The sequence below is a fragment of the Streptopelia decaocto genome (genome assembly GCF_964273445.1).
Source record: "Streptopelia decaocto genome assembly, chromosome: 1".
Lineage (NCBI taxonomy): Eukaryota > Metazoa > Chordata > Aves > Columbiformes > Columbidae > Streptopelia > Streptopelia decaocto.
Window position 1 is genome coordinate 71,224,122 of NC_138663.1, and position 12,595 is coordinate 71,236,716.

The 12,595-nt window shown below is 54.4% G+C and overlaps 1 protein-coding gene across 1 annotated transcript; it reads right to left on the bottom strand.

Annotated features, from left to right (window-relative positions):
* Positions 1–7,535: 7,535 nt before the first annotated feature.
* Positions 7,536–11,712, bottom strand: CDKN1B (cyclin dependent kinase inhibitor 1B). The gene is made up of 3 exons (XM_082043349.1): positions 10,771–11,712; positions 10,043–10,173; positions 7,536–8,786 (listed from the first exon to the last, which is right to left on the bottom strand). Exons 1-2 carry the CDS (start codon positions 11,243–11,245, stop codon positions 10,052–10,054), a joined length of 597 nt encoding a protein of 198 aa, XP_081899475.1. The 5' UTR covers positions 11,246–11,712; the 3' UTR covers positions 7,536–8,786; positions 10,043–10,051.
* Positions 11,713–12,595: the final 883 nt, after the last annotated feature.

A 12,595-nucleotide genomic window follows, 5' to 3' on the forward strand; every position in this document is an offset into this window, starting at 1 on the left:
TGGATCCAGCTGGGGAAAAACAAAAAACAAAACAAACAAAAAAACCACACGCCAACAAAGAAGGGAAGGTGGGAAATCTCTGCCAGATCCATTCCCTGATGTAGTTCCTCATGTAACTTCACCAGTAATGCCAGGGGCAGGAATGAGTGGGCTGGATGAGGAAGGAAGGGGATGCCTAAACCAGTATTTGAGCAGTACAGACTCAGCTGTGAAACTACTGCCTCCACTGCTTTCAGCCAGACTGGCAGCTCAGGACTTAAAGGCCTTACACTCCACAAACAACCATGGCTCACTTAGCTCCACCTGTTTGCAAAAACCAAGCCCTCCTTTGCATTACTTGCGCTCACATGATATATAGATTTGCTAGGAAAAAAAAAGTACACACACACATATATATATATATATATATATATATATATAAACTTTTCACCAAGCCAAGAAGGTAAGCATCCACTGATTATTGACCCCAGGTATGGCCCAGGTAGGAGTCAACATCTTTCCAACTGCCTGACAGCAGAGGTAAGATGCTAAACAGCACCAACCCAAGAGAGTTGGTTTCTGAAGCCATCCTCATTGAAGCACTACACAACCAGCTGGGAGGAAGAACAGAAAGAGAATAAAAGGCAACTGAAATCAATAGAGTGGATGAAAACACCCTGCTGCCTTGTCCTCCACTACCATTAAGCCTCTAATTCTCTGCCATGGTTCAGTGCCCAAGGTTCATCCCCTCCTCAAGGAAACAAGTTACTTTACTTACTACATTGAGTGCTGTCACAAATTCATTTGCAAGCAGTTGCAACTCAGTGACTCCCTAACTGCTGGATTTTTACAAAAGGAAGGGAAAATGTGAAAGGTTGCTGCTTAGCTTCCCTTGGCAAATGCCTGTGACCCAGGAGGAAATTTCCAGAGTAGGTGAAGGCAAGCAAGAAATCCCACCGGCTGCAGACCTCAGCTGCGGCTCTTCAAGCTGAGCCAGTAGAGGTCTCTCTTCCGCTAATTCACTAATAAAAATAAACAAACATCTATCTATATTTGTCTGAGCACACACGTGCCTTCCCTTCTGATCCCCAGTCCCCAACTAGAACAAAATAAATATGGCAGGAAGCTGGCAGCTTGGATGGGAACAATCTAGCACTTCACTCCAGGAAAAAAAAAAACAATTGTGGTCTACCAGGTTACCACGCTTACGGTGTTGACCTTAGACTTTGCAACTGGCAGGAAAAATTTACGGTATGGTCAGTCCCAGACCTCCCATTTCTCTCCCCAAGGAAAGTGAGGACCACAGATGCAACTGTTCTTAATGGGGCACAGCCATCTGCTTGCAGAGTCCTTCAAGCTTGCCCAGGTGGCAGGGTCATAGGGAGCCCTTTCTGCACTTGTAGGTCCCTGTTTTCACTCTGGGTAGAACCAGTCATGGCAGAAAGGCTTTATCAGGCAACGGTTGCTTTTTTGGCCTCAATGTAAAAGACTGCTTGGTCTTTGTTGGAGTAGCGTCTGGAGCAAACAAAATGGGGCGTCAGCCCACGACTGGAATCCTTGCTTGAAGTCTCAGATGTGATGCCAAGGATAAAATTGGAATGAAACTAATGTTCCTGCCTGCTGGCTCCTCCAAACAGCTGCAGGCGCAGTAGGACGGCCAGGTATAAAAGCCTGAACTGGCACAGCCTGTCTTGCGGATAGAGAACGCTAAACCACAAGGTGTGTTGCTCTGCACTTCCAGCCAGAGCCAGCTGGCAGGTGCCAAGCTGCTGAGATGCAGCAGGGCACCCCCCTGCCAGCACAGCCTGCCACCAGCACCCCCCCCCAGCTCAGCTGGGCCGTGAACCAGCATCTCCCACCACAATTACACCAGTACGGGTGTCACCAGCTGTGGCGGCCCACCATGTAATGTGCAAGTGGCAGCTGCAATGCTCTGTTCTCCAACACCTGGAAAACTCAGTGGGGAGTGACCCCCACGGGCTCCTACAGCACCGCGACTGCTTGTGCCCTTGCTTGCAGAGAACCTGTGGATCAGCAAGGTTTATTTAGATGGGTGGGTGCACACAGCCAGGACCCAGTTGGGAAATGGGGGGAGTCCAGAGGGGTTACCCCACTCCTCAGTGACAGCAGAGGGCAGGAGCACCAAGGAACAAACAGGAAGCAGTGCTGTCCCCTCCCCAGTGGCACTGCATGGGGCAACAGCAACTCCACTGACACATAGCTACAGCCCTGGGGTGGGCATGGGGGGGGCAGCAAAAAAAAGCAAACCAGCTGTATACATTTGAGCGTATCTCAACTGGAGACACGCATACATGAGCATGTGTCTCCTCCATGAGAAAGAAGACAAGTTCAGTTGGATCACATCTTGACTGCGGATTAGGAAGCATGCCAACCGCAAGGACAACACCTCTGCATTTCGCACCGGTCCTCTCCACCCATCCATTCCTTTGAACCTGTTGCTTCCATTCTGCTTCTCCTACACAGGGAGCTGCACGGTCCAAATCCTCCGAGGCCGGGATGCTGCTCCCTCACTGCAGCGCCAGCCTGGGGCTGGAAGCTGAACCTGCAACAAGTGACAAAGGTCCCTGTCTATCACAGACCACCCTGCAACGGGAGACCCAGGAGCAGGTCAGCTCCCAACTTCAGTTTTCACCTCAGCAATATTTTTCATCCACATTGCTAGACTGAGACTTTTTCCTCTTGCTTTCATCTGCTGGGAGTCCCAGGGCACCTCACCACATGTGGGCACCCAAGGGGCCAGGAGAAGATGATGATAAGAGTAGGAGCAAAGCTCTGCAGCAAGCAGAACTCCTTCACCTGTCATTTACTACTGCTTGTTTTGCAGCACTAACAACCTTCTTAAGGGGGATTTTTGTAGCTGCTGTCAGTTTTGTTTCATTTTCAGGCAGAAGTGGTTGAATAGTGGACAGTCTGATGCTGGTTTGGTTTTAGGCAGTTGCATTTTTTATATTATTATATACTGTCATATTTTTTTTAATATTACCATTATTTATATCACAGGAGAAGAGACATTTGCTTGCCTCTTAAGTAAAGTGAACTTTGTTTTTTAATGAAAAATTAAAAATAATAATTAAACAAAATAAAATAACAGAGAAAAAAAAAACACCACATTTCCTTCTATTCTTTGCCTAATTTTGAGTCTTGCAGTGACTGATGTGGGCCAGGCAGAAAGCAGGCAGGGAGAGGAAAGGCAGACAGGCTCTCTGGATGGAAGAGGTGGCCAAGCCTGGGTGAAACACAGCAAACCACAAGTGCAGATACTACCCACCCAGTGTGAAAAATGCCTTTTTTCAGCTCAGTAAGTAAACGAAACATTAGAGGTGGTGAAAAAAATATATATATTAAAAAAGAACAGAAAGTTTTCAAGGTTTTTCCAGCAAAATCTAAGCAGAAAAGATCTCATCTGGGGACAGAGCAAAACAATTTGTACAATGTAATCTAATTATTTTACTGCAGACCAGACATTTTGTTAAGGCCATTATACTGTTAGCATTTTCTTTTGGTGAACATTAAGAAAAAAAAAAGTAACAAACAAGAAAACAGTAAATTACTTTTTAAATACAAAAAAAAAAGTCATTTTAGAACAGAAAGTTGAAAATAAACACCATAAGATGTCAAAACAAAACACACTGACATTTCTGAAGTGGAAAAGTGGAATATTTTCTTTTGCAAATGAAATTCAGTGTTCCTTCAGGTTTTTTCAGCCAAAGCTACCCAGACGTACAGATGTGTACAGATGTCAGAAAACTCCATTTTCCAGTTAATTTCCCCACTTGAGGAAGAGGAAGGCTAGCTCCACATCTGTAAAGCGGTGGGTGTTAATATTGACTTTAAGGATGCATTGTTAGTACCTTTGCAGCCAAACGTCTAGTAGTGAAAAATGGTCAGATCCGCGTCCAAAATATTCCTGGTTAAGGAATGGGTCACAGAATCACAGCATGTCAGGGATTGGAAAGAACCTCAAAAGATCATCTAGTCCAATCCCCCTGCCAGAGCAGGAACAGCCATATGAGGTTACCCAGGAAGGTGTCCAGGCGGGTTTTGAATGTCTCCAGAGGAGACTCCACAACCTCCGCGTGCAGCCTGTTCCAGTGCTCTGGCACCCTCACTGAGAAGTTTCTTCTCATATTTAAATGGAACCTCCTGTGTTCCAGTTTATATGCATTGCCCCTTGTCTTATCATTGGTTGTCACCAAGAAGAGCCTGGCTCCATCATGACACTCACCCTTTACATATCTATAACCATTAATGAGGTCACCCCTCAGTCTCCTCCAAGCTGAAGAGACCCAGCTCCCTCACACTTTCCTCATACAGGAGATGCTCCACTCCATCATCTTCGCTGCCCTGCGCTGGACTGTCTCCAGCAGTTCCCTGTCCTTCTTGAACTGAGGGGGCCAGAACTGGACACTATTCCAGATGGGTCACATCCTTCTCTGGCACGGGAACATGCAGCTTTATGTAAGGGGGAGCAAACGCTTCCTGCATCTCCCCCAGTGCCCGCACTGACACGAGTGAGCCAGGCCCACAGCCCAGGGCGCATCCCCAGCCCCATAACCCACCCTCGTTCGTCAGGGACCCTCAGGGACGGCCACAATCTGTCCCCCCAACGCTGCTCTCAGCGCACGGGGACACCGGGGCCGAAGGCGCCTTTAGCCGCCGTCCCCGCGCCGCTGCGCTGGTCAGCCCTTGGGATCGTTGTGGGGTGAGGTCAGGAGACACATCCCCGCGGGCTCCTCTACCGCCGTGCGTGCGGTTGCGCTGCAGGCACGCCCGCCCGGCTATAAGCGCCTGCGTGCGGCGCGGCGCGCATGCCAGGGCGGGGGCGCGCCTGCGCACGCCCGCGCGGCGGGGGAGCGCGGTCTGCCCTCACGCGTGATGAGCAACGGCGTCAGCTGCCGCGGGTGGGGGGAAGGGAGGAGGGGCGGGAGCGCGCTTGCAGGCGTGCGCACATCTGCGTGTACGTGTGACCGGCGGCGGGAGGGCGGGCGGGCGGGCGGGCGGGAGGGAGGCCTCTTGCGCGCTCCCGCGGGGCGGCCGCGCCTATTGCATCAGTCGGGGCGGGGCCCAGCCTGCATTAACCGTCCGCCGCGCACAAAGTGCGGCTGCCCCGCCCGCCCCCTTCCCGCTACCACCTCCCTTCCCCACCCCCCCCCCAATTCTTCCCCGTCCCCGCCGGGCGCGGGGGGCGGCGCCAGGCGGAGGGAAGCAGCGGGACAAGGTTGCCTCCAGCCGCCCGAGGAGGAAACGCTGCGAAGAGGAGGAGGAAGCGGGGGAAGGGGGGAGGGGGAGTAAAATTTAAAAAATTCATCCCGCCGCGCAGGCTGGAGGCTCGGCCCTACCCCGCGCCACCTTAAATCCCCCCCACCCCCCCGCCACGGTCGCGGCGCTGCGGGCCGCTTCCTCCCGCGGAGGCTCGCTGGGCTCCGCCGACGCCAGCCCCTGCCGCAACAACAAGCCCCGGGGGGAGGATAACGCGCGCACGCATCCACCCACCGCCCCGGGGAAGGGGGCGCGGGGCGGGTTTGGGCGTGCACCCCCCGCGGAGGGGCGGCGGGGGCGTGTTTTCCCCCTTGGCTCTGCTGCCGGCTCCGCGCGTCCCCCCGGGGATCACCCGGCGGGGGGAGGACGGGCGGCCGGCGCCGCTCCCCCGGGGTGGTGCGATCGCGGCGGGTGCGGCCCCAGGTGAAAGCGGCTGGGGCGGCCCGCGGCTGCAAAGCGAGGTGAAAAGCTCCATCGGCTGCGACAAAACAAAAAAAAAAAAAAAAAAAAGAACGTGGTCGATTTTTCAGCCCCTCTCGCGGGGAGGGGATAGCGCTCAGAGGGCAAATCCAAACCCCAAATGACCCAGCAGGCTGGATCCTGCCTGCCGCCCGGATCCCCTGCCCCAGTCTGGGGGCTCTAGCGCCGGCATTGGCTTTGCTCCAACCGCCCCCACCGCTCCCTTCCCACGTCCCCCCCCCTCCCGGCGGCGGCTGCACAAGGGGAGGTTTCGCTTGCGCCGGCCGCGGGGATAGGCCGGTTCGGGGAGGCGCCGCTGTTTGTTTGTTTTCCATCATGATCACTTTGTTCATTAAAAAAAAAAAAAAATCGCGAGGGTTTTCCACGTTTACCGGCCTGAATTGCACACACCGCCCGCAGCCCCCACCTCCCCCCCGCCATGGGGCGGCCTGGAGTCAAAGTGGGGGGGGGGGAGGGCGGGATACCGGAGCGTACTGGGGGAGGGCGGAGAGCAGAGTGCTCAGCGATCCTTTGCAGCCGGAGGAAGAAAAGTCCATTGCAAACACTGGCTGTGCCCGTTCCCTCTCGGCCCCGGGACAAGCTCGGGGTGCCGTCTGCCCTAATCGGGGGGGCGAGATGGAGGCAGGGCGGGGGGGTTTCTCTCCGCTTTCCCTATCCCTCCCCTGCGCAAGGCCAGCACAAACCCATGTTTTCGGGAAGGTTTCAGAGCGAGGGCCAACCCAGGCGCGGCCGGGATAAACAACAGGATCGCGTTGCACCGGGGCGGGGGGGAGGACCCGGGAGAGCGCTGGGTGCGACCTGCACAGGATTGTGCCCCGCTTCGCCCCTGTTTTATTCATTTATTTCATTAATTTATTTATTTCTCGCAAGCCCTCGGGATGCAAACGCCTCTCTTCCCCATCCCCCCGGCTGGGTGGGGGACGGAGGGCAGCGGGGAGCGGCTGGGGTCAGGGAGGACGCCCGCACCTTGCCGGCCGGGCGCGGAGATGGAGAGGCAGCGGGGATGAGCAGTGTGTGTGTGTGTACCCCCGCCCCGGCTCCCCGCACCACGGGGAAACACCACCACCCCCCTTCCCGGTGCCGTCCCCTCTCTCTGGCCGTGACCGGCTCCCCACACATCCCCACCCGGCTGCTTCCACCGCGTTGCTCCACGGGGCGGGGGGTAACGCGGAGGTGCTGCGGTCCCTCCCGGGAGCCCGGTGGCGGGCAGGGGCAGGGGTGGGAAGGCCGCTGCCGCGCCCGTGCCTGCACCAGCATCTGCTGGTGTAGGGGTGTGCGAGGCGCCATCTTTGTTAGCAATAAACGCCGTCGTGGGAGAAGATCCACCAGGGTTCCATGTAAAGCTGTCGGATGAAGACGAAAGTTAACGGCACCGTCCCCGAGAGCTCCCTCGGGGGAAAGTGGGCGTAGCAAACCCGGAGAGTTTGGTGGCTCCCTGTTGTAGAACACGCAGCGGTCCGGCCCAGGAAGGTGCTAATTTGGGCTCGGGTTTTAAGCCTTATGAGCCAAACAACAGAAGTGCGAGAAATACCTCGAGCTACATATTTTTCTCAGAGGAAAAAAAAAAAGGTGACAGAGGAAATTCCACTCTTGCATTAAGAGTGCACACCATTCCCTGTTATCACAGAGAAGAAATGATGGCATGACACTACGGGTGAAGAGAGTGAGCTGCATTCCTTACTTTCACCTGCGCTGGAGACACAGGAAGACATACCCAAAGGAAACGTGCTGTATTTCTTGAAGGAGCCTTATTTCCTCCTGTGCTGGGCTGAGGGAGGTGGAAACACACAGTAATGAACATATTTCTTACATATGGCAGTTTATTGATTGCTTGATGTGAAACAGTATCAATCTGGATTTTTTTTCCCGCATATTACAAAAAAAAAAAATATTAAATTGGCTCAGTCTGCAATCCTTTAAGCACAGCCATATTAATTGTCAGAAAAAGGAAAAAAAAATAAAAAAAAATAAAACCACTAAGAAGTCTACCAAATAGAGCATTTACAAATGCACAAAAACATGCCACTTTGGCTTTATGGGGAAAAATATTGTCTTCTAGATTAAAAAAAAATCTTTTAACATAAATAAGTTAGTATAATTTCTCAGTGTCTTTACAGAGTTATGTACACAGGTACACTTCAAACATTTTTTTTTTTATTTTTACATACAGGTACACAGGCAATGTAGAAATACTGTTTAAAGATGTAGTATCCCTTTTCTCTCACACACACTCACTTTGGGAAGTGGGTCAGATCAGAAAACAATATTTGAGATTCAGAGCAAAAGCCCTCCAGATTTAAAAAAAAAAAAAAATCAATGTAGCAACAGCATGATTTTACATTACTTTTACAGGCATTCAAATTTGCCATATGGATTTGAGGTCGGGGGGTGTGAACCTTTGCTACTACATAACGGGATCATCACAGCTCCCACCTCTTCAGCTTACTTCACTAGGAAGAAATTTCACAAGCAGCCTGTAATAATCTGCTCTGAACAGGCTTACCACGATGGTACATTAAAAAAAAAAAATGGGGGGGGGAGGGAAGGGACAAAAACACAGCAGACCCACTTAAAGGGACAATACATCTTTAAGGAATAAAAAACCTACATTGCTTCTCTTCATACATTTCTTTGCTTGCTAGATTGTGAAAGCAAGTTCCAATCGGTCACCCTCTTCCACTCCCTCCCCCCTCCCAACAAGGTTTATGTGCTACATAAGGTAAAAACTATATACACAGGTAGTACAATGAAGCAAATAAGGAAACACCTAATTGCACAATGCTACATCCAATGCTTTTAGAGGCAGGTCTTTTAAGAGTGCCTAAAATTTTAGTGTTATTGTTTGCTCTTTTTTGTTGTTGTTGTTATTGTTTTGTTGCTGTTGTTTTTTTGTCTTTTTTTTTTTTTTCAGTGCTTGTACAGGATCTCCATCCCACGGAGATCGGCGATATGTATTTTCGTTTCCACTACATCTTCCTCGCTTCATCGCCCCACGCCGCACCCGATGAACGAGGACGCGCGCATCCTCCGCTCTGCAACGGGGAGGGCTGGGGGGGGGAGAAAGAGAATACGCGGAGGGAGAAGGCGATTAGAAAACGTCGGAAAGAAACGCGATCCGCGCCGCAACCGGTTCAAGCCGACACCGCATCCCCGGGGCGGGCAGGCCCAGCCCGGGCGGGGCCCCTGCGCTGCCCGCAGGCCCGGGGCCGCGCTGCTGGCACCCCTGCCCGCCGGCCCTCGGCCCGTTTTGGGCCACAACGGGGAAAATGCGGGCTGCGGGATCCCTTCCCTCCTCTGCAGCCCGGGGCTGGGCCCGCTCTGTGTCCCCCGTCCGCCCCCTTCCCAAACAAGCGGGCGGTAGTAGCGGCATTTGCATAGCCACGCATGCTGACGTGCTCCTCTACGGCTCACCCCAGCGGGACTAATTTGTTTCAACTTCTGCTTTACAGCTTAATCTCTTTCTGCACAATCGCAAATCGTGTTTGTAAAAACCTCCCTCCTAACCTCGGCTCTGAAAACCGCCGGCGCAATTTACCAACTCCCTCCGCCCAGCCCTCACCTTAAAACAAAACAACAACAAGAAAGGGAAAAAAAAAAAAAAGGCGTACAACCCAACTCCCATCAACCCGCTACTCCCTTTGCCAGCGTCTACAAACAAACCAAAACAACTGGTGGGAAAAAAAAAAAGGCACAACACCACACACACAAAAAACCACACACACCAAAAAAAGCCACCACCTTGCTTAGCTCGGATTTTAAAGAAAATGCCTGGATTCCCCATAGACCCAACTTGTTTCTGCCGGGGTGGGAGGTCACCGCGGCGTGCGACGGCAGCGCTGACATTGTAGGTGAAAAAAAAAAAATCAACCAGGATGGGGGGGACTAGACACACGGGAAGCCCCCCGAAATCTCGTCATCTAACACCATACACCAGCCGCTTTCGCAACTCCGTCTCTCCACCCGCACGGTCCTTGGGAAGAGGCCCTCCCTGCCTCGGGTCCCCAAGGGGGGAGGGAAGGCAGGGTCGGTCCCACCGCGGCCGGGGCTCAACACCGCAGCCCCTACCCAGGCGAGGCCGCGGAACCCGGCGCGGCTCTTCGCCCTTGTTTTTTTTTTGTTTTTCAAACCCTGGGCGTCCCACCCCCACCCTCCACCACACCCCCACATCCGAACGCTTGGGGAAAGCCACCGTTCTTCGGACAAAAAGACCCCGCAGAAGCGCATCTACCCTTACAGAAGCACTCGGGTCAACCCTTTCTCTCCCTTATTTGCATCCTAATGCCAGACCCTAAAGGGAACCTACCTAAACGGTTTACGTTTGATGTCTTCTTGGGCTTGATTTCTTGGGTGTTTGCTCCACTGAACTGGCACTGGGGGAGTCTTCTGAAACCTCTTCTTCTGTTGTGTTGGCTCTTTTATTTTGAGGAGAGGAATCTAGGAGGGGAAAATTAAAAACAAGGGTGGGGGAGAGGGAAGTGATATTAAAATATTTTCCTTCGTTTGTTTGGCATCTGGGGGGAGTAGATGGGGCCGGGAGGGAATATTCCTGGACCTCCATCCATGTCAGCTATCGGCTACGTGAAAGCGAGCAGGGGGAAGGGAGATGGGCTTCTCTCTAGATAAGAGATGCAAGTTTCCTGGTTTTGGCTAAAAATCCCTGTCCGTATTTTGCTTCGCGTGAGCGTTAGGAACCTCCTCCCCCGTGGGTAGGAGGCCGGGTCCCCGCAGAGGGGCGACAAGAGGACGGGGTGGATGATCCGCGTCTAAGGGCTTCTCTTTGCAAATCATCCACCGGCTCCTATTTAACGCGGGACCCCCCCCCCTGCGGCTGCAAACAACACATGGGGTTTTTTTTTAGGCGAAAGGAGGTAGGGAGGAGGGGGAAGAGATACACCAAGCCGGTGCCCAGCGAGACACAGCCCACCGCGGTCAGGCCACGCGTGGCACGGGCGAAGGAGCCGAGAGCCCCGGCGCGGACACCAGCCGGGCAGGCAGAGAAATGCGCTGCCACTTTTCGCAAGGGTACGTTACCATCGGTGGCAGGTCTTTTCCTCTGCCCAGTGCACTGCTCTGCAAAGTCCGTCTGATTTTCAGAAACATCAGTCTTTTGATCTACACAGTGAGTGTCCTCTGAGATTCCCTGAGAGCCGACAAAAACCACGTTTTGGCAATTCCCGTTTACATCCAAGCTCTGGCGACTGGCGGACTTGCAGACAGCTTTCAGTAGCCTGGGGGGTCTGAAGTAGAAGTCAGGCGAGCTCCCCTTCTCCACGGCTTGCCACTCGTACCTGCCTTCCAGCGGCTTGTGATTCTGGAAATCGAAATTCCACTTCCTCTGGCATGCCTCCTCCATCTCCTGGCGGTGCTTCTTCAAGTCCCTGTTTAACTCTTCGTGATTCACCGGCCCGAAGAGGTTCCTGCAAGCTGAAGGCTTCGGGTACTCCGACTGCCTGGCTTCCATGCGCTCCAGGGTAGGGCTCCCATTAGAAATACGGACGTTTGACATCTCCCCCCACCCTCTTTCTTCTGGCGGCGGTTAGTTTTGCTCGCTGCTCTCCCCCCGCCAGCCGCCGCCTCCTCCTCTCCGCCTTTTATTCCTCGGCGTTCGGCGGCTTCGCTCCGCGCCTCCTCTCCGCGCTGCCCCGTTCTCCGGCCCCGCCTCGGCCCCGCTCACCCTCGGCCCGCGGAGAATGGGCGAGGAGCCGCCCTTGCATAAGCGCCGGCCCGGGGATGAGCCCCGAGAGCCGCCGCCGCCGCTGCCGGGGAGCCCCGGGCGGGTGGAGGAGCGGTGCGCGGCGGGGAGCGGCGCTGCCCCTCCGCGGCCCCGGCTCCGCGCTGCCCCGCCAGTGATGGTGATGCCCCCGTCGGTGGTGGTGTCCCCGCCGCCGCGTAGTAAAAGCGAGACGGAAAAAAACAAGCGGAGACGAGCCCTTTTCTCGGTTGCCCAATATGGCGATTGAAGGGAGGCTGACGAAGAAGAAAATGATTGACAGGACGAGTCTATTTAAACAGCCCGGCCGAGCCATTGGTTACGGCGGCGGGCACCGCCCCGTCGGCCCGGCCCTACCTCGCCGCCGCCGCCGGCTCTAAAGGTGGCCCGGCCCGGCCCGGGCTGGGCTGGGCTGCCGCTCCTACGAGCTGAGCGGAGCCGAGGCGAGCCGAGGCGAGGCGAGCCGAGCCGAGCCGTGCTGTGCTGTGCTGCACTGCGGGGGAGGCGGGGGATGAGAACCGGGGGCGATGGAGGCGAGAGGGGCGGGAAAGCACCGCGCTCCTCGCTCGCTGCCTCCCTCCGCAAAGCCCGGGTTAGGCGATATTAATGCTCGCCACCCCCCTAAAAAACCCACCTCGTCCCGTTCCTTGCCCGGACGGTCTGAGTAATGGTGGCGGCTGGATACATTTTGATTCATTCCTGTGACAGGAGGCTCTCACCGCTCTGATTTTTCCCGGGCTGGGCTTCTGTGACACAGCCCCTCGAGGTCCGGACTTGGGGGCAGGCTCGGGGCTAGTGGGAGGGGGCTGCCCCCCCGGGGATATGCGGGGAAAAACAGCACCCCGACCCCACGGCACCCTGACCGTACCGGCTGCAGAGCCCGGCTGGTGGCTTCGAGGGGGGAGAAGAGGAGGTGATGGAGGGAGAGCAGGATCACCTCTTGCTACCTTCTAATTAGAGAATGGACTAGGTGAAGAAACAGCTCTAAAAAAGTCTCTGCAGGGATTTCAGATGTCAGCAAGCTGGGGAAAGAAAAAAAAGCATTTCTGTTTTGTCCTGTTTGTGTGCTTGGAAGATTAGATGAGCCAGGAGTCACAGCCAGGGATTTTCTAAGCTACTTCCTTGGATAGCTGCAGCGGGTACTGT